We start from the raw sequence: 27,367 nt of genomic DNA, 5'->3' as shown, positions 1-27,367 counted from the left end.
AACATGATTCTCGATTGCTGTAACTGTTAAACAGTATTTGAAGTCTAAGCTTTTGGATTTAGTTTTAGCAGTCCTGTGGACCATTTTGTGTGTATTTGTGTACATAACCTCAGCAAGCAACACTAGGAGAGTGCAATTCAATATTGCAAGATCTTGTCAGGTTTTCAGTAAGTGTTTGGATCACTGCAGTTGTAATGATCATAGCAGTGATATTTACACATTTCCTGTCCAGTGTCTTGCTCTTTTTTTTTCTTTGGGTTTGACAGAAGAGGAAGGTCTAGGATTCCTTTGAACTAGCCTATAATTAGGTCAAGTAGAGACCTGAGGAACTAATGAGCCTCAGATAGTTTTCAGGAGAACTTGTCGGAGTTGTGGGATTCCCCAGCCTGAGACTCGTCTTTCTGAAGGTTTGGGTGATGTGCTGGAATCCACTGTCTTAATTGGGACTGCAAGTATCCCTGATGCGGTAGAAACATTTTGAGAAACTTTGACATAGTTCATTTCTCATCTTAGAGGAGGAAATGGATGCAAAGAAATGAAATGACTAACCAGTGCCTCGGAGTAAGCAGGTTGGGGGTGGGGGCTAGCTCATGTTTTCCTGACTCTTGGTTCTTTGTTCTTTCCCCAGAAGAGAGGAAGAAGAGTACAATTGCATTTTTTATTTTATAGGAAGATCTGTCATTCAAATATGTTGCTATTTATGTGTGAGCTCATTGCTATTGAATGGTTGGCTCACTTCACTGTCTTCTGAGCCTCTTAGAAAAATACTGTGAGTTGGTCCAATAAATATTTAAAGGTGGGAAGGCGAGGTTTTAAATCAGGTATCATTAGTGTTGGTGCTGTAGTGGGTAGAGAGGTTTATCTCCAGTGTTAGGGTAGATGATAAGGAGGTGTGGATTTGGCATGATCAGAAGGAACAAAGGTGTAGGCCATGTCCTCAGATCATTCCTTCCCTTTTCAGCTGATTCACTTGCCATTCTCACCGTTGAATTCATACCTGTAGATTGAGGTAAGAGCTGGATCCCCTAATTTAAAATGGAAACATTCCTAGGGAAATAGCCTTCACCTGTTACCAGGTTAACACTTTATTAATTAGCTGCTGTCATTTTAAACCTTGGAGATGAGCACCCACACTAATAAGAGAGCTTTTGGGAAGAGGAGGGAGGGTTAGGGCACACGTGCTCTTTTCCAAGGAGAATGTCAGGCCTGTTTGAGAAGTGTCTGCTTGTGGTGCGGCCCTGGCATGGTGCTCAGAGGCTTCTCTGGTGGCTGAGGTTGTTAGCGTTGGGCTGGCCCTTGCTGGCCAGTCAGGGTTGGTCTTGGGACCATAGATAATGTGTTGAGGACCTCTGGGCTTGATTGGATGCGTGGTCATTGGAGTAGGAGTGTCCTCTTCGTGCTTTCTCGTGTTTAGGACTCCTGCTTGAGCAGTCTTAGAGCAGACCTCAAGTGTATTATTTTGATTTGGGGAATTTTAGTTTTTAAAGATCAAGAAGTTTTTTATTTTCATGATAAAAAAAAGATCCAGCCATATAGAATGAATGGGGTCACCCACCCCCAGCCCTCCCCACCTGTGCTCCATAAGTAACAGCTATTTAGTTTTTCCTACCAGAAATGTTCTATATGTATATATGCAAACTGTATATATAAACATTTGGTATATACATGTGTGTTACAAAACATGGGGCAGCAGAAGATGAGATGGTTGGATGGCGTCACTGACTCAATGGGCTTGGATTTGAGCAAACTCTGGGAGATAGTGGAGGACAAAGGAGCCTTGCATGCTGCAGATCGTGGGTTTGCAAAGAGCGACTGAACAACAACAAATGACAAAACTGTATGTTTAGTGTGATCCCGTTTTTTTTTTTTTTTTATTCAAGTGCGACATTGTGTATGTGTAAGCTCTGTGTACCTAAAAAACAAATGGGGTCTTGCTAAACATGTGGTTTTGTAACGTAAATGTCTTGCTCTATCTTGGAAATACTCCTGTATCAGGTGGTAGAGTTTCCCTGTATTTTTTTTTTTAACAGTTGGGAAGTTTTTGGTGTTAGGAATGCAACACAACTGAGTCAATCTCCATTAAAGAGAATTTAATTTTTCCCCCTATTTTTAGAACTTTAAAAAGCAATATTTTGTTTATTTTCGGCTGTGCTGAGTCTTGGTTGCTGCTTGCAGATTTTCTCTCATTGCAGGGGCTACTCTTCACTGCTCCAAGGCACGTGGAATCTTCCTGCCCCAGGGACTGAACCCATGTCCCCTGCATTGGCAGGTGGATTCTTAACTCCTGGACCACCAGGGAAGCCCATAATTTTGCCAGTTTTAAACAGTACACTGCTGTTTAAATGTACACAGCACTGTACATTGCAGTGCTGCAGTGTACATCCTTATACATGTAACTTTTTTGTCAGTGTTAGCCAGAGGATACATATTTATAAGAGAAATTGCTGGTTCACCAGATATATGCACATGAGTATGTTTTGCCAAACTGTCTTCCAAAAAGTAGCACAAATTTATACTTCAGCAGCAGTGTCTTAAGACTGTGTAGTTTCCCAAATCTCAAAAGCACTGGCATTATTCAAGTTTTAAATCTTTGTCAATTTAATAGGTGAACAGTGCAGTCTAATTGTTTGAATTTTCTTCATGAGTGAATTTGAGCATCTTATGGTATACTATAAGTCTTATTACACTTTAACAAAATATTCATTCTTTGCTATTTAGTTAAAATTGTTTTGTGATTTTTCTGTATTCTGTTTGAATTAAAAATGATGTTTTGATAAATTGTAAATGCTTTGTAAAAGGTGAGTCTTGTTCCTTTTCAACTGAGGAAACTTTTGCCTGTCCTCTGTAAGATACGTGAATTGTGGTGGTAGAAGCTTTCACTACAAAAATGAGTAAGGTTTGGTGACCTCAGCTGTTAAGTGTTGAAATAGTTATGTGTATACCAGCAAGATTAGGACAAAGAAGACCATGACTGTTAACAGTTAGTGCATTCTTAACCACTAGGCCACCAGGGAAGCCCTGACCCAGGACTCCAGGTTCTGGAGATAGAAAGGAGAGAATTCAACTTTGGTTGGCAGTATAGTAAAGCTCTTGAGGAGTCGAATGATTGGCTTGATGGGAACAGTTGAGAATATTTCCTAGTAAGGTCCTGAAGGAACAGTGGAAGAACAGAAGAGAGAATTATTGTAGTTCAGTCCTTCTGTTAGTGACAGGTGGAAATAACTCGTTGTTCATTTGCTTGGTCCTGTCTAACTCTTTGCGACCCCGTGGATTGCAGCACGCCAGGCCTCCCTGTCCATCACCAACTCCCAGAGTTTACCCAAACTCATGTCCATCGAGTTGGTGATGCCATCCAACCACCTCATCCTCTTGTCGTCCGCTTCTCCTCCTGCCTTCAATCTTTCCCACAATCAGGGTCTTTTCCAGTGAGTCAGTCTTCGCATCAGGTGGCCAAAGTATTGAAGTTTCAGCTTCAGCATCGGTCCTTCCAGTGAATATTTGGGACTGATTTCCTTTTGGATTGACTGATTTGATCTCCTTGCAATCCAAGGGACTCTCAAGAGTCTTCTCCAGCACTGCAGTTCAAAAGCATCAGTTCTTCGGCGCTCAGCTTTCTTTACGGTCCAAGTCTCAGATCCATACATGACTACTGGAAAAACCATAGCTTTGACTAGACGGACCTTTGTTGCCAGGTAGAAATAACTTGTAGCACCATTAAAAATGAGCTACAAAATGGGGCAGTGGAGGAAGGCAGCGTTGGCAGCAATGATCTGGAGAGGAAGAGGTGTCCTCAGCTCATGGGCTGAGAAGTGTGGAGTAGTTAAATGTGTGCATTCAGTTTATTCTGAGTAGCTTCGTATTTTCCTGAAAAATACCACATTTGTTCTGTTATTGTCACATATGTTCTTATTGGGAGACCAGTTATCTAAAAATCATTTATCTTGTGAGGTGGATAGAGCCATTATTGAGTACCTATTGGACGCCACACGTGGCCCTGGGGCCAGGGATCAGTGCCTGCACCGTGATGCAGTCGGCTCTAGCAAGGGATTACTGACTCAGTCTAGGGCAGACGGGCGTTTTCATTAAAGGGAGCACAGTCTATGAAATGGAATGAGATTCAATGGTGCTTTTTGGAGGTCAAAACTTTTGTCTACTTTTAAAAGTCCCTTTGACAGTTTAAGTTAAACTTTATTTGGGTATAAGTAGGACTCCTGTCTTAAAGACAAATACTGTCTGCTGAAAAATTTGTTCTTATTTGATCATTTCCCCTTGAAAAAGAACAGCTGTCACCGCAGTGGTGTCTTTTACTTCATCTTTACATCAAACACATTTATTTTTGGTACACGTTACTTATGTGGTACAAAAGATTGTTTCATTAAAGTTTTCCAAAAGAGCAATGGTAGTAAAATTATTAGAATCCCAGCATATTTTGCAGTCTAATTTCACTTTTTGAATTTCCCTATAATGGTTCTGTCATTAAATGTCATTAAATGGTTCAAAATGTCAGTAAAACTAGGTAAACTTACTTAGGAATTGGCCTGAGGCCCATCGTTACTCAGCAGTATTGGAATCAGCTATCCAAAGGGGAGAATTTGAAGACAAGTTTTAGGATTCATGGGATATGTTTGAAAGAAGGCTATTTGCTGAATAAGATACAGACATTTGAAATAAAGGATGTGGGCATGTAGGAAAGGTCAAGAAATAAAATTCAATAGAGTGGATAGGAATGAAAGAGGGATTTAAACAAATGGATGAGCAGAAATTCTTGGTACTTAAAAAAAAAAAACCAACTCCCCCTGCCCCCCAAACCTCTTCAGTAATTTGTTGTGACTTCCAGGATGAAGACCATACTCAGGACCAGCTGTCTGGATGACCTGGCTCCAGCTGATTTAGGCAATCTTTTCTCCCATGCCTTGGGATGTGTGTCTTTGGGTGTCTGCTTCTGAGCCAGACATCATCCCTTTTCTTTTCGTTAACTTCTTTTTCTCCTTCACTTTCAGTTCAGTTATCACTCTGTCAGGGAAAGCAGACCCCCCGCCCCAGTCACCTTTTCTTTTTAATAACTCATGTTTCCCTGTTCTTTTCTTTCACACGTTTATCACAGTTGGTAATTTTTTTTAGTCCTTGTTTTATTCATCCCCTTCAGAGAGCCTGGGGGCAGTTTTGTTTTGCACACCCCCCCCCCCCCCCCGCCCCAATCGAAGGGATTAGCAGGTCTTTGCCATATATGGCGAGTACTAAAACAGTGAACTACATTTTGATGTTGGTCTCAGGCACCGAATGATTGCATAAGGGGAATGTGCATTTGGAGTAAGAGTTGAACAGGGAATGTAGGAGCCTTTAAAAAAAAAAAAAGTGATCCTTTTAAAAGATAGATTGGAAAATTATGTAGCCAGTAAAAAGACCAAGTTACTTACTCATGGATTAGTTTAACAAGTGCATATGAAGTGTCAACACCTACTAGCTCTTAGAAACTTGGCATTGTATGATGGAATGGGAGGATGGTGCCCTCTTTATTAAAGGAGTACATAATTTTCGTAGTTTTTTGAAGTAGATACAGTCCTTTGTGGTCATTTGGAGTTTTAAATTGTGGAGGGAACCAGCCCGGCTCTTTATAATTTTTAGCCAGCAAAGTGCGGTTCATTCAACAATTACATCTGGAAAGTCAGTCCAGCATTAGCAGTAGGTGTCAGGTTCACATTTAAAATAAGCTCTAGCTTTGATGTCATTTAAAAAGTGATGGAAAGTTAAAGAAAGTAGTTTGTTTGGATACTTTTTGGCTTTACTCTTTCTTCACAGAACAAGAATGATTGAGGGAAAGTTCATTGTATGGATGGATTTTCAAAAGAATTGACTTTTGTAGTTAGAAAACTGTTGAGACTTTTGATCTTGTCAGGTGAATCATCTTTTTAAAAGCTTAAAAGGGATTTGCTTTGAAGTAGTTCTGAAATCTTTCTCAGTGACTAGTTTCTGTAGTAAATATTTAGAAAAGCAAATATTCAGATTTTATTTTTTGGCTCTTTGCCTGAGCCCATGCCAGTCCCTTGGCATGGTTGTGAATCACATGGATGTACATGGTACCTGCCCTCTTGAAGCTTTTCAGTAGAGTTAGAACTCACTCAAGAGAACTCTAAAAGAAAACATGGCTTGATGCTTCCATCCAGTCAGCCATCCCATTGCCCATCTATTTATGTATTCCTTGAACTTAGTTTTGGTGGCAACATGTCTTTAAGGTTCTTGTTGCTTTATTTCTGGTAACATAGGGACTAATCTGCAATGCAGGGAAGTAAATTTGCTTAAGGTTAATCATAGTATTTAATAAAAAACCCAGTGAACAGTTAAAGGCCCCGAAGTTAAATATTGAGAGAGAAAAGAAGGAACATAGGACTTCTATAACCTGTTACTTGAGATGTTTGAAAGTTCTGGTAACGCTGATGGCTGGACGGCGTCACTGATGCAATGAACATGAACTTGGGCAGACTCCCGGAGATGGTGAGGGACAGGGAGGCCTAGTGTGCTGCAGTCTGTGGGGTTGCAAAGAGTTGGACATGACTGGGTGATTGAACAACAAGAAGTAGGGACTAAGGAGGATAATGATTATAATTCCAATGCAGAATAGAAACTCAGATCTTCAACTTGTTGACATTGACAGAGTTATAAAAAAAGATGTTGATGTAAGCCAGTGCGTTTCTCCTGTTAAAAAGTAAGCTACTATTTGATGGTTTCAGTTCAGTCACTCAGTCGTGTCCCCCTCTTTGCGACCCCATGGACTGCAGCACGCCAGGCCTTCTTGTCCATCACCAACTCCTGGAGTTTACTCAAACTTATGTCCATTGAGCCGGTGATGCCATCCAGTCCTCTCATCCTCTCTTGTCCTCTTCTCCTCCTGCCCTCAATCTTTCTCAGCATCAGGGTCTTCTCCAGTGAGTCAGCTTTTCACATCAGGTGGCCAAAGTATTGGAGTTTCAGCTTCAACATCAGTCCTTCCAGTGAACACCCGGGACTGATCTCCTTTAGGGTGGTTGGTTCTCCTTGCAGTCCAAGGGACTGTCAAGAGTCTTCTCCAACACCCCAGTTCAAAAGCATCGATTCTCCAGTGCCCAGTTTTCTTTAGTCCAGCTCTCACATCCATATGTGACCACCGGAACAGTAGCTACTATAAATTGATTGCCTGCTATGGGCCAGACACTGTACAGATTCATTATTATTTTAATATTAGCGCTAGCACTGGAAGGTGGTTGGTAATATCTGTTTATAAGTTAAAAAACTGCGATGCAGGGAAGTAAATTTGCTTAAGGTTAATCATAGTATTTTGCATATGCTGCTTCTAGGTAATAAAAAATCCAGTGAACAGTTAAAGGCCCTAAAGTTAAATAAACGTTTAGAGAGAAAAGGAGGAAGAACGTAGAGCTTCTGTAACTTGTTAATTGGAGAGAGAGATAAAAGTTGTGGTATGCTGGGATTCATACTTTGTGCCCCTAGTTCATCAGTCTTTCAGATGATAAACCAGAACATCTGATAGCTTTCTACATTTATGGAATTCTTTACCTTAAGAATCTCGGTGAGAGGGAGGTAGACATCTTAGATTGTGAAAGGCAGTTGCTCACTTTCTCTGCATTTTTGGGACGTAGAATGCCCTCATGTGACCTGAGGCCTCCATTCCACCACCTCAGAAGCTGATGGTTTGCAGAAGCAGGCCCTTTGCAGAGTCCATGTCCGCATGGAAGGGGGATGGCCGTGGTGTCTCTTCTGGAGGCCGTCAGCGACAGATCCAGTCCTAGCACTTCGTTCCGGCGTCTGCAGTGTCTCTGCAAGTCACAGGGACCGAATCCTGTGTTGTCTCCACTGGACCAGATCTGTGGTTTGTCTTTTGGGTGTTCTTGATTATATGGCCTTCCAGCCTGGCCCTCCTGGGGTTTTCTGTGAGTTGCCTAATACGCTTTAATAACTTCCTTTTCAGTTTCAGCCAAGCCCGAGTTAGTTTCTTTTGTTTGCAACTAGAACCTGTACTGAGACGGTGCTAGTTTCGGTAATAGACAGTTTGAGGGAACCCTCCAGGGTCAGCTGTCTGTGTCTAGATGAGAATTCACTGAGTAGGAGCGTTCACAGCATGTATTAAGGGAAATACTCACGGAACAGTTTGCGTATCGGTTTAATGATTTTACTGAATTCGAGTGCTTATTCTTGGCCAGGGTGTGTTCTAGGTGTTGGATGTTCAGGGTGACAGTGTAGGTAAGATCCCTGTGCTCACAGAGCTCACATCCACTTGTGAAGTGTAGAGCAAGCAAGAAAGCAACTGACATACTGACCAGGAGTGATAAATACCGTGATAAAAGTAAAGATGGGGTAACGTGATACTGGGGCTTCCCTGATGGTTCGGTGGGTAAAAAGAATCTTGTCTGCAATGCAGGAGATACGGGAGATGCAGGTTACATCCCGGGGTCGGGAAGATCCCCTGGAGGAGGAACTAGCAACCTGCCCCAGTATTCTTGCCTGGAGAATTCCATGAACTAGAGGAGCCTGATGGGCTACATACAGTCCGTGGGGTCACAAAGAGTTGGACACAGCTGAGTGACTGACACATTCTAAGTTATAATGATGTATGTGTGTATGTTTAGGGATTGCATCTGATAAAATGTTTACTTTTAAATTACTGTCAGAAGTCTTGACTTCTGCCTTTTACTGCAGGGCAGTAACTTTCTGAATTTATCCTCCCAGCATAAACAGCTAGGAAACGGGACAAAATACGTGGAACAGCTGTTTTTGGATATTAAACAATAGGCAGTGCAGAACTGTGACACCTAACAGATGGGGAACAAACGCGATGAGTCCTGTTGATGGTCCAGCTTTCTGCCTGGAGGGAGTCTTCAGATCTTGTTGCAGGGATGTGCGTGTGTGCTCAGTTATGTCCGACTCTCTGACCCTGTGGACTGTATCCTCCCAGGCTCCTCTGTCCGTGGGATTCCCAGCAAGAATACTGGAGTGGGTTGCCAGTTCTTCCTCCAGGGGATTTCCCGATCCAGGCACCCAACCCACATCCCTCGTGTTGGCAGGTGGATTCTTCACGACTGAGCCACCGAAGGAGATCCCAGATAAAGCCCACAAGTTGAGGAAAGAAAGACTGGAGTTGAGGGAGGCCAGAATGGTTCTGATGTGAGGAGTAGAGTTCTGAAAGAAGGAAGGCATGCGTAGAAAAAGTTCCATAATTTAGTGATCTCTGTAAATGTTGACTGAATGCTGGTCTGTGGGACTGCAGGTACAGAGTACTGGCTGTGAGTTTATACTTGGAGATTTGAGTTGGTGTTGGTGGGGGGGGAAGTGGGATGGGGTGGAGTGGTCAGCACTTCTAACCCCTCTGTTGTTCAAGGGTCACCTGTAATTTGAAAGTAATGTAATTGCTTGTCCTTACAAAGGCCAATACTCTTTAAAGAAATGTAAAGAAACCCAGCAGTCAACAATGTAAAAATGTCCAGTGTCCAATCAAAAATAGCTGAATGTGTGAAGATGTAGGTTAATGTGACTGGTATCAGTAGATTGAAACCAACCTAGAATTGACAGATATTAGAATTAATGGGCAAGGACATGAAAGCAGTTGCTGTATTGCATCTATTCAAAAAGTTAGAAAGTATGAAAGACATAAAAAGACCCATGTCAAACTTTTAGAGGCGACAGCTAATGTGTGGAATGAGAAATATATTGGATGGCATTAATGGCAGATTAGACATTCCAGAAGACAGGATTAGTAAACTTGAAGACATAGAAAACTCAGTCAGTAGAAGCAAATGATAGAGACAATGGAATTAGCAAACAAGGTTATTAAAATGGTTATTAAAATGCAGGGTCAAATGTCAAGTCACTGTGTTGTACATCTGAAACTAATATTTTGTCACATATACCTCAGTAAAAAATACAAGTAAAGCACAGGGTCAGATTGTGGTTAATGTTGACATTTTGGTACATGATTTTTTTCTAAAAAAGAGCAAATTGTGACTGCCAACCTGAAGTTGGCTTGTTGTGTAGTTAAGAGTAGTTGAAAACCATTATTTCAGCAAAGCACCAGGACATGGCAGAAGAACTTTATTGTGCAACAGTTTGCTCGTTATTACTTGATCTGTAACAATATCACCATAAAGCTAGAAGCTGAAAGCATGCTTCTGTGGCCTCACAGTGTCTGGGGGTCAGGTGGACGGGCACAGCTTAGCTTAGTTGGGTCTCAGGACAGCGATCAGAAGGTTGACGGGGCTGTGGTCTCGTCTGAGGTTTCCCTGGGGAAAGGTCTTCTCTCTGCTCGTTTGACTGGTGGTAGTGTTCAGTGCCCTGTGCGGTGCTGGACGGAGGGCTGCAGTTTCTTGCAGTTTGTTGGCAGGCACCCACCCTCAGTTCCTTGGGGTGTGGTCCTTTCCCATCGTGGCCACTTAAGTTGCTCCAAGACAGTGAAGGATCGAGTCTGCACAAAGACGACTGCGTGGTCTCCTGTATCATGACCGCACGAGTGCCGTCCCTCCGCCTTGCCTCTGTGCTCTTGCTTAACAGCAAGTCCTGGGTCTTGAATCAGGGAAGGGCCTGTGGAAGGGCCTGGCAGCGGGAGGCCATGTGGTGGGAGCCGCCTTAGTGTCTGTCCGTGCCGGATGGTGGGGAGGGTGTGACGAGTGCGTTTGCTGGAGTCTGCGCCAGGCACCTGGCTTTGAATCCCAGCCCTAGAAACATCTCTGAGCCTCAGTTTCCCTGTGGGGATAGTCTCTGCCTACTGTTGACAGTGTGTGAAAAGGGCGAATGCTTGTCTTCAGTTAAATTCATTCTTTATACTACTGTTCGTTAGTTCTCAGCAGACCAGCTCTTCAGTCTCTTTTTGCTTCCTGTGAATTTTTTTTTTCCTGCGAATTTTTTTAAGAATTAATTTTTAGTTTTAACATGCAAATAATCAAAATTGAATACCTACTGAAAGGCTTGTGAAGTAAAACCTTTCCCTGGGAACAGCCCTCCTTACTCCTAGTCTTGCTCCCTGGAGCTGTGCTTCCTGCTCTTGGATGCTAGTACTGAGACCACGACCCAAACTGGCTTCCAGTTAACTCACAGTTGGAAGTCCAGAGGTAGGGTGGATTCTTCAGCTAATAGGTTTTGTGACACAATAATGACTTCAGGGCCCTGAGTTTCCATCTCCCCTTTTAGTCATTGACTGGTTACATCCTCAACTTAGTAAGATGCAGGAGATTCAGACTTGTATCCAGGTACAGCAGTGTCTAGAGAAGGAAAATTATCTTTCGTGTAACTGTGTAAGAATGTGGAAACTTTACCTGGAAACACTGGCAGACCTACCTCCTGGCTTACAGGCCTGTTTGTGAAACACTCACTAGAAAGGGAAACGGAATGATGTTTAGACCAGTTGGGCACACGCGTGGAACTGAGTGCTTTCCATGAGCACGTGCCTAAATGGGTGAGTGTGCAAAAGAGTTCTGGACAAAATTGACTTAGGTTACAGTGGAAAAAAGGGGAAATTGGAGGCTGGGTGGGTAACTCTGACCCTACTCTGGTATTTGACATAAGATTTAAGACGTTATCTGTTGATTTTCTGTTAAGGTGTGTGTGGCTGGGTGCTCAGTCTTGTCTGACTCTGCGAACCCATGGAATGTAGCCCACCATGCTCCTCTGTCGATGGAATTCTGCAGGCAAGAATACTGGAGTGGGTTGCCATTTATTTTAAGATAGACGACTAATTTAAAACCACCTGTCTTAGACGTCTTCCATCCATCCGTTAGTTACATGTATATTTTCATTCAGGGTAGTATGATGATTATGTAAGTCTTGTTCACCGTGGAGGCAAATTGTATACTATGATTACATTTCCCTCCTTGTATAATTTTGTTTTTCCTGTTTTGTTTTCCTCCTATGATTTTGTTTTGCTTCGTTTTCTAGGTCCTTGTGTTTGAGTTTCCCCATACCTTCTAATAGCCTCTCCGTATAGTTTTGCACAAAGATTAGATAATTAGTTGTCCTATTCCTCATTCTCACCCACCCCCACCCCCTTCCTTAAGGGCCCCTCCATCAAACTACTCCTATATGGAAATTAAAAAAAAATTTTTTATTAAAGTGTGGTTGATTTACAGTGTTGTGTTTCTATTGTATAGCAAAGTGAGTCAGTTATACATACATGTATCTACTTTCTTTTATGTTCTTTTCCTATGTATGTTGTTGTTTAGTTGCCAAGTTGTGCCCAACTCTGCGACCCCATGGACTGTAGCCCACCCAGCTCCTCTGTCCATGGGATTTCCAAGGCAAGGATACTGGAGTGGGTTCCCATTTCCTCCTCCAACTTTCTTCTTTCATTTTGTCAGCACAACTTTTAGTACTTCCCGAGAAAGAATGCACGAGAGGTTAATTTTTTGAGACATCATCTGAAAGTGTCTTTAATCTGTTTTCTTTCAGGAGTAAAAGTTTTGACTGGGTATAGAATTGCAGTTGGAATGTAATTTTCACTGAGAACTCTGAATGAATTGCTTCATGGTTTTCTGTCTTCTTATAGCAGATATAATTTGTATTCTGGGTTCCAAAAGTATGGAAAAGTCAGAGGACATAGTGCACTCCCCATGTAACCATTATCCAACTTCAACATTGGTCAACTCATGGCCACATTTTAAAAATTTATAGTCCTGTCTATCCCTCTTCGTTTTGATTTCATGCAAGCAAACCCAGATACATAATTTTACTTCTGAATATTTCTGTTTGTCTCTCTAAGAGATAAGGGCTCGTTTGTAAACTACAACCCTTGTAGTAATATCATACCTTTAAAAGATTAATAATAATTCCTCAAATATCCAGTTTAAGTTCACATTACCTTGATTGCCTCATAATTATATTTTAAAACAGTTTATTTAAATTAGAATCTTTAGTAAGGTCCATAAATTGTCATTGACTGACAGACCTCTGAAGTCTTTTAATCTATCAGTGTTATTTTTTTCCCTTGAGTTTTAGTTGTTGAAGAAACTGTATCATCTGTCTTGAAGTTTTCTACAGCCTGTGTGTTGCTGAATGAAACCCTGTGGTGTCATTGATGTGTTCCCCGTCCCTTGTAATGTATTTCCTGTACGTGGCAGTAAGATCTGGAGACTTGATAAAATTCTGTGTTTTTTTGAGAAGTGGTAAGTGGGGAGAAGACTACATGCGTGGTATGTTAACTTTAGGAGGCACAAAATAGCTAACTCTGTGATGTTAGTGACTGCTAAATATTAATGTGGATCCATTGACTTATTAGAGATTTTGGTTCTTTTTATGTGAACCCTCCCACTCCCCAGGAGTTTTGAGGATCTGATCTTCATCTGTAGTGTTCTGAAGTTTTGTAGTGTTGCTTTGAATATTTTCTGTTTGTTTATTTTTTACCCTTATTGGGAGATATTTTTCAACTTTTATTTTCCATCAGGATATTTTTTTATGTTCTCTGCTCCCCTTCCCGCCCGCCCCCCCCCCCCCCTTTTTTTTTCCGCCCGCCCTTTTTTTCATTAGTATTTTGTTTTTACTTCATGGTTTCATATATTCTTTTACCTCTTCAGGCACATTCATATTATGATTAATTGCCTTTTTCTCCCCCTTCATGGCATTGTCTCCATTTCCTGTGGATTCCTGTTTTTCTGCTTGCTTTGATTTCTGTCTTTGAGTTTTGGCTGCTTTCCTCAAATATTTGGCCATCCCTGGGCTGGTGGCTTGCGTTTAGGAGTAAGTTATGATAAAGCCGAAGGAAGTTTTTTTCGAGGGTGAGGCTTGTTCACTGAAGGCTTATTAGTGTGGTGCTTGAGGGACCTGTGAGTGGTGCTTGAGGGACCTTTATTTTACTCCAGGGCTCTTGTTGATGAGTCGCAAAGTCGTGTCCGACTCTTTGCCACCCTATGGACTGTAGCCTACCAGACTCCTCTGTCAGTGGGGTTTCCCAGGCAAGAATACTGGAGTGGGTTGCCGTTTCTTCTCCAGGGGATCTTCCCGACCCAGGGATCAAATCTGCATCCCCTGTGTTGGCGGGTGGATTGTTTACCTGCCGCTGAGCCACCAGGGGAGCTCCCTGCAGTCTCTGCCTCACCTGTTCTCTCTCGGGCTGGGTCTCTCTACGTGTGGAGTCTGTGTGTTTTCCCCAGAGAGCGTGCATGCCTCTGGGCTGTTGAGCGTGCATGCCTCTGGGCTGTTTGGGGACGTGATAGTTGCCAGCCCAGATAGGACTTGGGTTGCAATATGGAGTTTTACTGCATTTATTTTATTTGCTTATTTGTTGCAATGAACTCAGATAAGTTGCGGGTAGAATACAAATAACTTTTATTTCTTGAATCTTTTGAGATAGAGTTGTTGACATGAAGTCTCTTCTTTGTTGAATATTGTAGTGCATTTTCCGTATAAACAGAGACATTCTCTTGCCTGACAGTACAGCCATCAAAGGCAGAAATTTAACATTGATACATCACAGCTGTCTGATCCTTAGGCCTCCATTCAGCTCTCAGTTGTTGCCCCAGTGGTATTCTTTATAGAAGGATACAGTCAATTTAGGATCACTTAACACCTTTTGTTGTCCTGTCTCTCCAACTCTTGATCTACAGTAGTCCTTCAGCTGCTCGCTCTTTTATGATACTGATATTTTTGAAGAATACAGGCCAGTTTATTTTAGAGAGTCCCTCTCAATGTGAGTTTGTCTGATGTTTCTTTACATTAGATGTAGGCTGAACATCTTTGCCAGGAGTATCATAGAAGTGATGCTGTGTTAATTTCAGTGCATTTTGTTAGATGGTGTATTACTGATTTTCAGTTTGCGCTGTAAAAAATATTACCACAAGTTCAGTGGCTTAAAAAAACACACATTTATAATGTCACAATTCTGAGTTCAGAAGTCCAAAATGGATCTGATCTGGGCTCAAGTCTTGGTGTTGGTAGGGCTACATCCTTCTCGGAGACTGTAAGTTAATGTTCTTGCCTTTTCCCGGTTCCGGGGCCGTCTGCTTTTCTTGACTTGTGGTCTGGTCTCCCCCTCTGCACAGCCAGCCAGTGTGGACCTCGTGCACCTGTGCTGGCGTCTCCTCCCTGCTCTCACTCTGGAGGGGCTCTGTGATCACACTGGGGTCATTGAGGTTAGTCTCAATTTTAAAGTCATGTGATTGGCAAATTTAATTTCCTGTGCAACCGTGATTCCCCTTTGCCACATAGAGGAACATGCTCACAGGTGCCCAGGGTCCGGCTGTGGAGTGCGCTTGGGGCGGGCGGTACCCTGCCTCCTGCAGGCGGCGCATGAGTGCGGTTTGTACTGTCACTGATAACGCTCACTTTGATCACTTGATTATGGTAGTGCCTTCAGGCTCCTCCATTTAAAGTTACTTTTCTTCCCTTTTTGTAAAAAGTATTTTGTACAGAGATACTTTGCGACTGTGTAGATATTCTGTCAGTTACCGACTTTTAACATACTCACTTGGTTTGTATCACTGTGGGTACCTGATTTTCTGTTTTATGCAGTGGGTTGTAATCTATTACTGCATTGATTTTGCTGCTTCACTTGCCCCAGATTTTGCCAGGTTGACTTCTGTGCCCTTTTAGCCTATCTCCATCATTTTTTGGAGCTCTTCCAAGCTTATCTTAAACTTCTGTCTCAGTCCTGGAATTGGCCATTTTCCCAAGAAGCTCCTTCCCCCTAAAAATTCTTTATTTTGAAATAATTATTTCAAAACTCGTAGGAAGTTGCAAGGATGGTATAAAGTCTGGTGTAGCCTGGTCAGCTTCCTTTGGTGGAATTTTGTGTAGCCTTAGCACAGTATCAAAATCTGGATATTTGATACATCTAGTATATTTCTGGTAACTGCACTCCTCATTTCTTTAGTTTTTATACTTGCATTTGTGTGTGTGAGCGTAGTCTTTTGTAACTTCTCTGTTCAGATTTGGGTAGCTAGTCCCACAATCAAAATAAGAGAGCTGTTCTCTCACTTTGGAACACTTCTTGCCACCTTTTTGTATTCCCAGTCCCCCTCCACCGTTCTGTTTATTCTCCATGTTTGTAGTTTTGTCACTTCAATATGTTACATGAGTGGAATCATACATACAGTATGTAACCTTTTTAAAATCAACCGTTTTCACAAAGTGTAATGCCTTGAGATCCATTTAGTGTTGTGTAAATCAATAGTTAATTCTTTCTTATTGCTGAGTAGTGTTCCGTTGTATGCTTGTACCAAGTTTGTTAAACCATTCAACTATTGAGGACATTTGGATTGTTTCGAGTATTTTATATGATATTATGAATAAAACTGCTTTGAATGTTTGAACAGATTTTTGTGTAAACATTGTTTTGCATTTTAGGGGGTGGGAGTTGGAGTGTGATTGCTGGATCACATGCTGAGCGTGTGTTTAGTTTTCTAGGCGACCCCCAGACTGGTTCCCCATAATGTGTGTACCCTGTATATTCTCACCAGCACTATATGAGAAGTCCAGTTTCTCAGCATCCTCCCCGCCATTTGGTATTATCACCCTTTTTTTAAAATTTAGCTGTATTAGTAGGTGTGGTGGTACCCTACTGTTGTTTCAATTTGCATTTTCTTAATAACTAAGGATGTTCAGCATCTTTTCATTTGCTTGTTTGCTATCTCTAGCTCCTCTTTGGTGAAATATCTGTTCATGTCTTTCGTCCATTTTCTGATTCAGTTCAGTTCAGTCACTCAGTCATGTCCGACTCTTTGCGACCCTATGAACTGTAGCACCCCAGGCCTCCCTGTCCATCACCTACTCCTGGAGTTTACCCACACCCATGTCCATTGAGTCGGTGATGCCATCCAACCATCTCATCCTCTGTCGTCCCCTTCTCCTCCTGCCCTCAGTCATTCCCAGCATCAGGGTCTTTTCTAGTGAGTCAGCTCTTTGCATCAGGTGGCCAAAGTATTGCAGTTTCAGCTTCAACATCAGTCCTTCCAATGAACACCCAGGACTGATTTCCTTTAGGACTAACTGGTTGAATCTCCTTGCAGTCCAAGGGACTCTCAAGAGTCTTCTCCAGCACCACAGTTCAAAAGCATCAATTCTTCGGTGCTCAGCTTTCTTTATAGTCCAACTCTCATATCCGTTTTTTTAAAAAAAATTTTAACTTGAGTTATGAGAGTTCTTTATGTGTTCTGGATACAAGGTCTTTGTTGGATATGTGATTCTGTCTATTCCTTGTTTTTTCATCCTCTTTACACAGTCTTTATTTTTTTTTTTTCAGAGCAAAAAGTCTGAATTTTGACAGAGTCCAGTTTATATTAAATTTTTCTTTTATGGGTCATGTATGTGATGTCAAGCATGAGAACTCTGCCTGGGGTGCTGGTTTCTTTTCCTGGAGAATGGTATTTAGAGACCGAAATCTGATCATTAGGTATACTCATTGCTTTTAGGGTGTGGGTGCTCCCCAGGTCTCTGGACATAGAGAATATGTGTGTGTCCTAATAAGCCCTTCCAGGTTTCAGGGTACGTTAACCATTTTCATTGCTATCTCCAGGTGTAGACACTTAATTGTGTGCCTTCCATCATTCTCCTAAGTCTACTACCACTGTCCATGATTTTTCATTGTCTAAAAATTTGACCATTACTTTCTTCTATTATTATTATTACTTTTGACTTCTTTACTGATTTTAGGTGGCTTTAATTTTCAGTGGAGCTTTGTGAGAATAATTGTAAATGCATGGATTATTCACTGTGTTGAATTTGTACTTACTGAAGCTGTAATATCCCTTTTTTCAGATTTTTTTGGTCTTTATCTCTCTGCACTCCCAGCCCTGCCTTCCAGCTCCTATGCCTGCTCTCACCCTGCTTGTCCTGTCTCTCCGCAGCCTGTAACCGTCCATGACTCGTTTCTAAGCAGCGAAGGCCAAGTTTATTAGAGTATTCAGGTCCTCTTTGTGGTTGACCTCAGCTCATCTTCGCACTCTTTTTCTGTAGCCCCGCTGTATTTGCTCCACTTCACAGCTCTTCTCATTGGCCTTCGTTTCCCCACACGAGATTTGCTATCTGCTTCTTTTCCTCTCTGTCTTCCTTTGAGGCGCGTTGTCTGTGCTGCTTTTTACTAGGTTTTCTGTAGAGCCTAGAGCTTGGCATAGTAGGCACTTGAAGCATCAAATACTCAAATGCTACTTCCTCTAATATAATAATACCACACGGGCTTTTTATTGCCTATTTTCATTTTTCAAACACTATTGTATAGTATCTCATTTAATTCTCAAAGCAGCTCTGTAAGCCATTACTCATCTTTAAGAAATGATGCTGAGTGAAATGTCCAAGGTCTAATTATCGGAGTAAAATTTAACATGTTTGCGTACCTTGTTATACAGGCCCTGATTTAGATATTCAAGACACTTGGGGAATAAAGCAGGCACATGTGCCCTCAGGAGAGCTGATGTTAGAATGTTTGAATTCCAGCCCTTGTGGGGTGGGTTTTGGGGAAAGTCTTCATAACCTCAGTTGCTCATCTCAGATGTCCTCTCCTTTAGTCTTTCCTAACTCTCCTGGAAGGACGCAGGAATGGGGTAGGAAGAATAGCTCTGTCTTCTGTGTTCTCACTGGTTCCTTCTTCAGTTTGCACTGTGCACAGTTTTACTCTCAGTTTAGTTGCTCAGTCGTGTCCGACTCTTTGCAACCCCTTGGACTGCAGCACGCCAGGCCTCCCTGTCCAACACCACCTCCCGGAGCTTGCTCAAACTCATGTCTGTCGAGTTGGTGATGCCATCCAACCATCTCATCCTCTGTCGTCCCCTTCTCCTCCTGTCTTCGATCTTTCCCAGCATCAGGGTCTTTTCAAATGAGTCAGCTCTTCATATCAGGTGGCCAAAGTATTGGAGTTTCAGCTTCAGCATCAGTCCTTCCAATGAATATTCAGGACTGATTTCCTTTAGGATGGACTTGTTGGATCTCTTTGCCAGTCCAAGGACTCTTAAGAGTCTTTTCCAGCACCACAGTTCAAAAGCATAAGTAGCATTTATAAATCATTATTTGCATTTGGGGTCTTGGCTAGATTGAGCAGCAGTGGGCAGGGTTTTTTTTTTTTTTCTTTTTCTGGTGTCCAGGATGCCTGGCACAGAGTATATCTTAATATTTCTCAGTAAGTGTTTGAACCCATAATATAAAGACTTATGCGTGGTTGTCCTTTTCTACTGTCAGATAACAGTTCTCTTTCGTTCTCATTACTGCCTCTGTGCGAGGATACAGATCAGTTTAAAAAGCTCCACTCAGTATTCTTAGCCAGGAGGGTATATTCTCAAAGAGATTATCTATAGGCAGCTTCTTAACTGAAGTTTAATAAGCTATTTTGTGTGTGGATGTGTATAGGTCTTTAGCCTGGAGATGGAGTCTTGACCCGCTTCTCTCCTCAGTATTAACCATCTGGTAGGAGTTCTGAGTTATTCGTTAAAGAAGCGTGCTGATACAAAATAAGATGTAAGAATTTACCAGCCTTTTTTCCAAGTTCAAGACAGTAAATTATTTTCAGATGTGGAGTGTTTACCTTCAAACATCTTGCAAACAGGTACATTGTAACTTTTCTTCCATGTTTGTTTGCATACAAAATATTGAGGTTATCTGTATTTACTTAGTGAACCATGTCAAAACTCCGAGGCTTAAAACAACCAGTGCTCTTCTTTGCTCGCAATTCTCCAATTTGGGCAGGCCTCGCCTCCACTCCATATGGTGTCTCCTGAGACTGGAAAGTCCCAGATGGCAGATTCCAGCCCGTGTGGTGTCCAAGACATCGTCCTCAGGTAATCTTTTTGTGTGATTGTTGTGGGCCTTCTCATGGCATGGTCTTGGGGTGGTTGAACTTCATTTGTGGTGGCGACTGGCTTCTGGTGGTGCCAACAGCAGAAGCCACTGGGCCATCTTAATACTTCTTATGCCTGAAACTGGCTTAGTGTCATCTTTACCAGATTCTGTAGGTCAAAAGCAAGTCACAGGACAGCCCAGATTCAAGCAGAGGAGACAGTATAAGGTGTGGACACTGCGCAAAACTGGTTTTTTGGGACCACCAAGGGACATGAACTTCAGAAAGTATCTGTCTGAGGTAGAAAAAGGCCACTTTTCTGTTCTGTTTTTTATTATCTAATCTGACCAGTTTATCCATTTTATAATGCAGTGTGATCTGATTGTTTGCCTTTTTTGCTGTAACTACATTCCGATAGCTATAATTTGTTGTATTCAGTTAAACTGCAGATTGATGATTTTGGTAGGGTTTATAATGATGGAAATTTGGAGATTGACGAGACAATGGAGTCCTTTATGGCTTACTCAACTCCAAGTCACACCTGAGTTAGAGTACCAGAACACGAGATAAAAACCCAGAGTACTGTACTTTGTGAAATAAGGGATGTGAACGTCCTTTGGGGCCATGTGTTGCAGTCCATAAAATAGATGTTTCTTCAGGAACCCTGTGATTGTCCTTTGTACAGGAGAAAGAAGAGACAGATAACTATATCTTCTGTAATGGCAGCTCAGGATCTTTTTTTTTTTTTCTGCCTCCGAATAGATCTATCCTTCATGCCCAGAATATTCATTTCATTTAAATAGTTCTTATCTTGATTCCATGTTGAGGTCATCCTGTTAACTGGGTTTGAGTGTGACGATAGAAATTTGTCACATTGGGTGGCTCCTTGTGGCTCGGTGACCAAATATATCAGAGTCCTCTGGAAAGCTTAAAGAAATGCACGTTTTTGGGTCTAACCCCAGACTTGGCATTTCCAAATGTCTGAGAAGGGGTCTGGGTGATGTGTAGTTTGAGGATCCCATTTTTAGGTTTTGCAGCTGCATTCTTCAAAGGGGCCATATCACTCCCCAAGGGGGGAAAATTGTTTTTGGACATGGGGAAGTGAAAAAAAATCTTAGGTACTACAGTGTTTTGTGACCCTCCATAATTCAACCCTACCTGACTAAACCTTATTCCACAAATTTTAATTCCTCTTGTTAGGGAGAAATTTAATTTAAATAAAGCTTTCCTCCTGGGGATGGGAGTGAAGGAAAGAAGGTTGAGAACCATTGTTCTGTAAGAGTAATTCTGACTTAGTACCTGTCCCACCGCACCTGAGCCACCACCCCCATCCTGGAAAACCTTAGTGTGTGATTTGGAGGTTGTTTTTTTAATACTAAGGTTTTACCTATGCCAAATAGATTTTCCTTTAAAAATCTCAAGGGTTGGTGAAAGCATTTTACTCCATGGTGATTTTGCATCCAGGCAGACAAAACATTGTGAGAGCGGACGCTACTCTGGTCTCGGAAACCCTTCAGCTTTACATTAGCAAAATCTCCTGTTCTTCGGCTGGTTCACACCCAGCTCACCAGGATCCCTTGTAGCCCAGGAAAGGACGTGCTCCTGTCCCTCCTGGGAGCCAGGCCTGGTCCCACGTCTCTGTGTCCTGTGCACGGCAGGCCCTGGGGGTTAGGGTGGGGTGAAGGCGGCGCCCAGTGCCCCTGTTCTCTGGTCAGGAAGAGTGTGGGCCGGACACCCCTACGCGGGTTTGCTGCTTTCCTCGCTTTGCGAGGGGTATGAGTGAAAGGGCAATTTGGGGCAACAGTGGGGGAAGGGGCTCAGTCGGTTAGATAATCTGCCTACAATGTAGGAGCCCAGGGTTCGACCCCTGGATCAGGAAGATCCCCTGGACAAGGGAATGGCAGCCCACTCCAATATTCCTGCCTGGAGAATTCCATGGGAGCCTGGTTGGGCTACAGTCCACGGGTTGCGAAGAATTCAGACACAGCTTGAGTGACTAACACACACAAAGTGGGAGAAGGAGAAGAGCAGTTTCTAATATATCACCTTTTGTAAAGAAAATTTATGTTGATGTATTTCTAGGTCTTTCAGAGTAGTGTTAATGTCTTGGTCCTGGTTTTGCTTTCTGTGGAATTTGTCCAGGCTCAGGAAAGTTAAAGGTGTAGTACAGCCAGAAATCTAAAGGTCTCTGTAAATCTGCATTCACCTGAAAACACATTGTTTGGCAACCGGCAGATGCTGGGGTAGGTTATTTGTTGACTCAATAAAATTAACCCAAAGTTTATTTTTTAAAAAGTGTCGTTCTCTTTTCTGATTTTAGAATCTAATCTTAGCATAATGTTGAATGGAAGGTGACCTGGAAAGTTAGGAGGCCTGGGTCCAGTGTTCCTCCTACGTACCATGATTCTTAACCTCTAGACTTTCATAAATGATCTTTTAAGAGCCTTTCAGCTTGCAACATTTAATGTCAAAGACCTTAGAAATGCCCTCAGCTGATGTCGTCATTCAGAGGGAACGGGTTCCCGTTGCCATGCAAGGAGCAGTGTATTCGGGTCCACAGTCAAGCTGCTGTAACTGGGAGCACTTCCATGGCTCTGAGAACACAGAATCCTCTCCAGGTGAACTGCTGGGTCGGCGGCGGTGAGGCCCCAGTGGGTCATTGAGAGACAGGGATTTCGTCTTCCCTGATCCTTCAGGGTACCCTGGGGACGGGCCTCATCTCTGTTGTCCTTGCACCAACTCTGAGGAAGGTAAGGAGACAGAGCAGCGTTCGCTCTTTGTCTTAAAAGACCAGAAGTGTTAACCCATGCTTTCTCTCACACTCCTTCTGTGAAAACTTGCTCATATGGCCATACCCAGCTGCCGCGGAAGTTGGAAAGGGGAACCCAACAGGGCAGTTGTGTGTGTGACGATAACTGTGGAGGAAGGAGATGACTGTCTTGTCTCTGCTACAGATAGTGTGGAGGAAACCGTTTAGCTTTCATAGTATCCTTTTGGGGGAAGCTTTTTACTGAATGTTTTTGTTTAGCAAAAATCTTACAGTTAACACAAAGAGGAAGTAAATTATTTTGGCATTTGGATTAAAATGCTCAGTATATTGAAAGGTATGTTCTGAAATTATTGACATAATTTTATAGACATAAAACTAACCAGCTCTAACCGATTATACCTTTGTCTCCTCAAAATACAAGCCAGGTAAAGAGTTGTTTAATCTTCGCTGCATTCTGTGTTACTGGAAACACTTAGGTGCACATTCTGTCACAAGTGACATCTCTTTCCCAGAGGAGTGGCACCTAGTACACTTCGGTAAACGAGCCCAGTAGAACGAAGCTCTTTCTTAAATGCCATCAAACCTCGTGGGCTCTGAATTCTTACAAGTTCGTAAATTTGGCCATGTGTGAAAATTGCCTGGGGCCCTTGTTCAAAATACAGGTTCTGGCCCTACCCTCTGGAGGTTCTGATGGTTCTGTGTCTGAAGCTGAATTTTTAACCAGCCCCTGAGGGTGATTTTGATGCAGATGTCAATGGTATGGGAACCACTGCTTTGGATAGTCTACACCTCAGTTGCCTCATGTGAAAGTGCAAAATTATATATCTACCGGGTTTTGTGTAGGGTTCAGAGAACATGACACAAGTTGTACTTAAAATTGCTTCATAAATTAACATCATCAGAAATGTTAGGTGGCATTTTTAAGTTTATGCCAGGTATTGTGCTAATTTATTTGGTAAATAAGGTTAAGTGCTCATATATCCATTTAGAAGTAAGCTGGGAAATTACTATAAGATAGAAATCTAGACTTCTTGATCCTTGCCTAATTGAACAGAGATTCTGGAAAAGTTAGCTGCTTAGCATAAGTACCAGTGTAGCACAAACCAAATAATTTACATACTTTCGTTTCAACATCGTGTTAAGTTACCATATATCAACTTGATGACTTCAGTTAAATACATCTTCAGTGTCATCTGTGTGGGAAACTGCTTTATTCTTTGGCCTTGAATGTGATACAGTCTCTGTCTGTAATGAAATTACAACCTGGTAGAGAAGACAAGACTATTAAATCACAGTACCATTCTTAAGAGAATTTTCTTCTTAAGGGATGTATTCTACAACTGTTACAAGGCAGGTTCTGAATGCGATGTTCAAGTTCAGAAGATGGGAGAAGTCATGTAAGGTGAAGAGCACAGTTTGAGACAGAAGGAGGGACTTCCCTTTTTCTTTCTACCCCAGAGGGACCAGTCTCTGTCAGGGACCGGGACACTCTGCGCTCTCGCTGTTTTGGATTGTCTGGACCTTGTGAGGAAGGTAACATGATAGAGAAGCTTGTGAAGGTTAAGGAGGTGGCCCCTTCTCTGAAGTAAAGGGGAGCAGAACTAAATTTGATGATGCAAACCTTATGCCAGGCACATACACAGATCTCCTTAATCAGCTGCAGCAGTTCTGTGGTTGAGAGGGGGCAATGTCCTTTAGTGGAAAGAGTATGGGATCTTAAAACCTAGAAGCAGTTAGTAAAAGAAAGAAAGTGAAAGTCACACAGTTGTGTCCAACTCTTTGCGACCCCGTGGGCTGTACAGTCCATGAAATTCTCCAGCCCGAAATACTGGAGTGGGTTGCCTTTCCCGTCTCCAGGGGATCTTCCTTAGCCAGGAATCGAACTGGGATCTCCTACATCACAGGCGGATTCTTTACCAACTGACCTAAATTGAGAAGCATTTGGTAATGTTAGACCCAAATCCGGCTTGTACATAGAAGTTGAAGTAAATGGCTTTTTTCTTGGTGAAACGACTACCCAGGACGTCAGACTATTCCTTCTTTTCAGCATATTAGGTGTGCCTTGGCTTTCACAAGGGCATGGTTGCTGCTTAACCCATTGAGATATTATGGATAGAGACCCGAGGGTTCATGATGAAGCTGCAGGGTAGAGAAAGGGGGAAGAGTGGTGTGAAAAACACGCAGTAGTAGGAGATTTTGACAGGAAATACAACACAGGCTGATTCATTTGATGATGTACCAAAAGTTAGGGATAAAGTAGTGAAAAGCCACAAATACAGTTTCTGCCCTCATGTCATTGACAGTGAAAGTTTGGCATTTTAACAGTTGCTGTGTGTGTGAAAGCTTTCTTAAAGTTTTCCAGATCGGATAGCTCCGTATTGGGTTTCACTGAGCATGAAAGTGGTGGGGATTTTACATTCTATGTCTTCCAATGGTTATGTCTTTTTAAAGCTTGAAGGAACTCACAGAAAAGCAGTTAAGATTGCAAATCATTCCAAATGAGATGTTGATATTAAATTAAGCATACTTTCCCACATCCTCCAAGAATACAAATACAGACTGAAGCATTTTTCATAGGTGATGTTTGTAAGTGTACATAGTTTAAGATTGGTCTTTATCTCTTTGGATTAGTTTCCTGTGGCTTCTGTAAAAAATCACCACAAACTTAATGATTTAAAACAACAGATCTATGCTTTGATTGTTGGGGAAGCCAGAAACCTTGAAATCAGTACCCCTGAGCTGAAATTGAAGTGTTGGTCGGTGCAGGGGCATCTCTTAAGAGACACTCTATGCCTTGTCTCTTCTAGCTTCTGGTGGCTGCCAGCATTCTTTGGCTTGTGGCTGCATCACTCTGAGCTCTGCCTCAGTGGTCTTACTACCTTCTCTTCTGATGTCAGGTACCTGTCCAGCGCTGTCTCATACGGACACTTGTAAAGGCATTTAGGACCCACCCGGATCATCTCCTCATTTCAGGATCCTTAACTGAACCCTAGTCACATCTGTAAAGACCTGTTTCAAAATATGATTGCGTCTGTAGGTTCCAGAGATTAGGATGTGGATTTTTTTTTTTGGAGAGTGACCTTTTTTAGCTTGATAGATTGCAGGCAGATTTTTGGACAGAAGAGCAAAAATTGTGTGGACAGAGGAGCCTCAAGAGTTGGATATGACTTAGTGACTAAACCTCCACCTTATATGGAAGAGTAGAAGAAGGTTGTTTTTGAAATAGTAACTTTTAGATATTTGTAAGTATATTTCCCATTACAGTAGAAATTCATAGTGTATTATGCACGTTTTCACCGTTAGCTTGATTTTCAAATTTGGTATTCAAATTGGGAGGTATTGCCCCAAATTTTAGTACCTCACATGTCATTTATAACAGTGGTTCTTGAGCTACTAGTCTCTTAAGAGTGGAGGTTATGGGTCTGGCTCAATCCAACAGTAATAATTTTTATCAGGATTTGTTAAAAATGAGTATTAGGAAAATGATACAAATTATTAAAACACATTTTAGCAATGTAGGAATTTTAATGACTTTGTGAGAAGGTGCAGGTTGTAGGAGAATAGTGACAAATACACTATGATTACACTTTTCCTAAAATTGCTAGTTTGTATCAAACTTGAAAATGTGTTGCAGTTGGAGTATATTTTTTAATTATGTTATACCTTCTTTTAGCTAATTTTGGACTGGTCATTTTGAATAAGATGAACATAGAGTAAACAGTGTTTAAAAAGAAAAGGTGTCAGACATAGACCGGAAAGTACCAGCGCAGTGTTTTTCTGTCGTGAGCCAGCTGTGAACATACATGTATTATTGTGTGTGTTACTTTTAATACTTGGTTATTTCTTGAACCTGCCTGATTTTTTGGTCACCCTTAATAAAAAATTGACTCTTTTTTCTAAGCATCTCAAGATACATATTTGGAAGTTTTTTTCAGATGGTTCTATTATTTCTCATTCCTTGGGTGTGAAATTTGGTTGTTTACCCGCTGAGTTTGTCTTGGGATGAAGGGTTTCTCTGTGTGTTTGTAGTTAGTGTGCATGAGCTTCACAGGAACTTCTGAAGGTGTTCTGTATATTGAGGGGAGTTCACATCTTGATGACACTTTGCACCTCCCATTCCCCATTTCCCAAATGTGGCGACCGTAAACACTGTCGGGCTGTTTGCCTGCCTCCCCCTTGGTGCGGTTGTTGCCACGTTTTCTTACTCCTACCACGTGTTATTCCTGCATATGTTACAATCTTGTGATTTTAGCGTCAAGCACATTTTAAGCTGCCATTTATAGGTTTTGTTTTAAACAATAGTCTTAAGTACAGGAAAGAAAAAATACTCATTTTGAAAACTTACCTACTTATTTACCATTTCTGGCATTCTTCATTTCTTGTATAGTTTTCTGTTTCAATCCAGTATCATTTCCCCTCAGCCTGAAGAACATTCTTCAGTGGTTTTTGTAGTTTGGGTCTGCTGGCAAAGAATTGTCTGTTTATTGCGCCTTGGTGCTTTAAGTTTATTTTAGCTGGGTATAGAATTCCACATTGGTGGTAGTTGTCACTGAGCACATTAATGGTGGTGTTCCACTGTCTTCTGGCTTCCATTGTTTCCAATGAGATGTTAGTTGTAATTACTATTTTGTTTTTCTCTGTCTATACTTTTTTCTCTGGCCACTTTTAAGATTTTTCTTTTTGTATTTGGTTTTAAACTGTTTGCCTGTGACATGTCTGGGTGTAATTATAATTTGAGAGGTTTTAGCCATGATTTCTTCAAATGTTTTTCTACTATTTTCTCACTGTCTCCTGTGATTTTATTATTTTCTTTTATTTTTTGTAGTTTCAATTTTTCTGCTGAGATACTCTGTTCACACATTAAAGAG

The 27,367-nt window shown here is 41.8% G+C and overlaps 1 protein-coding gene across 5 annotated transcripts in view; it reads left to right on the top strand.

Moving 5' to 3' along the window:
• DYRK1A (dual specificity tyrosine phosphorylation regulated kinase 1A) overlaps positions 1–27,367 on the top strand; it is a 142,154-nt gene that overhangs the window by 6,506 nt on the left and 108,281 nt on the right. Inside the window, exons 1-2 of one of the 5 annotated variants that reach the window (XM_061167322.1) lie at positions 19,144–19,498; positions 19,639–19,730. The exons of 2 other annotated variants lie outside the window; for them this stretch is intronic. Coding sequence is in view for 2 of the 3 variants with exons in the window: in XM_061167320.1 (XP_061023303.1) it covers positions 19,463–19,730 (268 nt within the window). In the remaining variant the exon portion in view is untranslated. Of the gene's footprint in view, positions 1–19,131; positions 19,731–27,367 lie in introns of those variants that run through there. 2 more of the 5 variants (XM_061167320.1, XM_061167321.1) reach the window with 2 other exon arrangements.

This window comes from Dama dama, chromosome 19 (genome assembly GCF_033118175.1).
Source record: "Dama dama isolate Ldn47 chromosome 19, ASM3311817v1, whole genome shotgun sequence".
NCBI lineage: Eukaryota > Metazoa > Chordata > Mammalia > Artiodactyla > Cervidae > Dama > Dama dama.
This window is presented reverse-complemented; position numbering and strand designations above follow the sequence as displayed.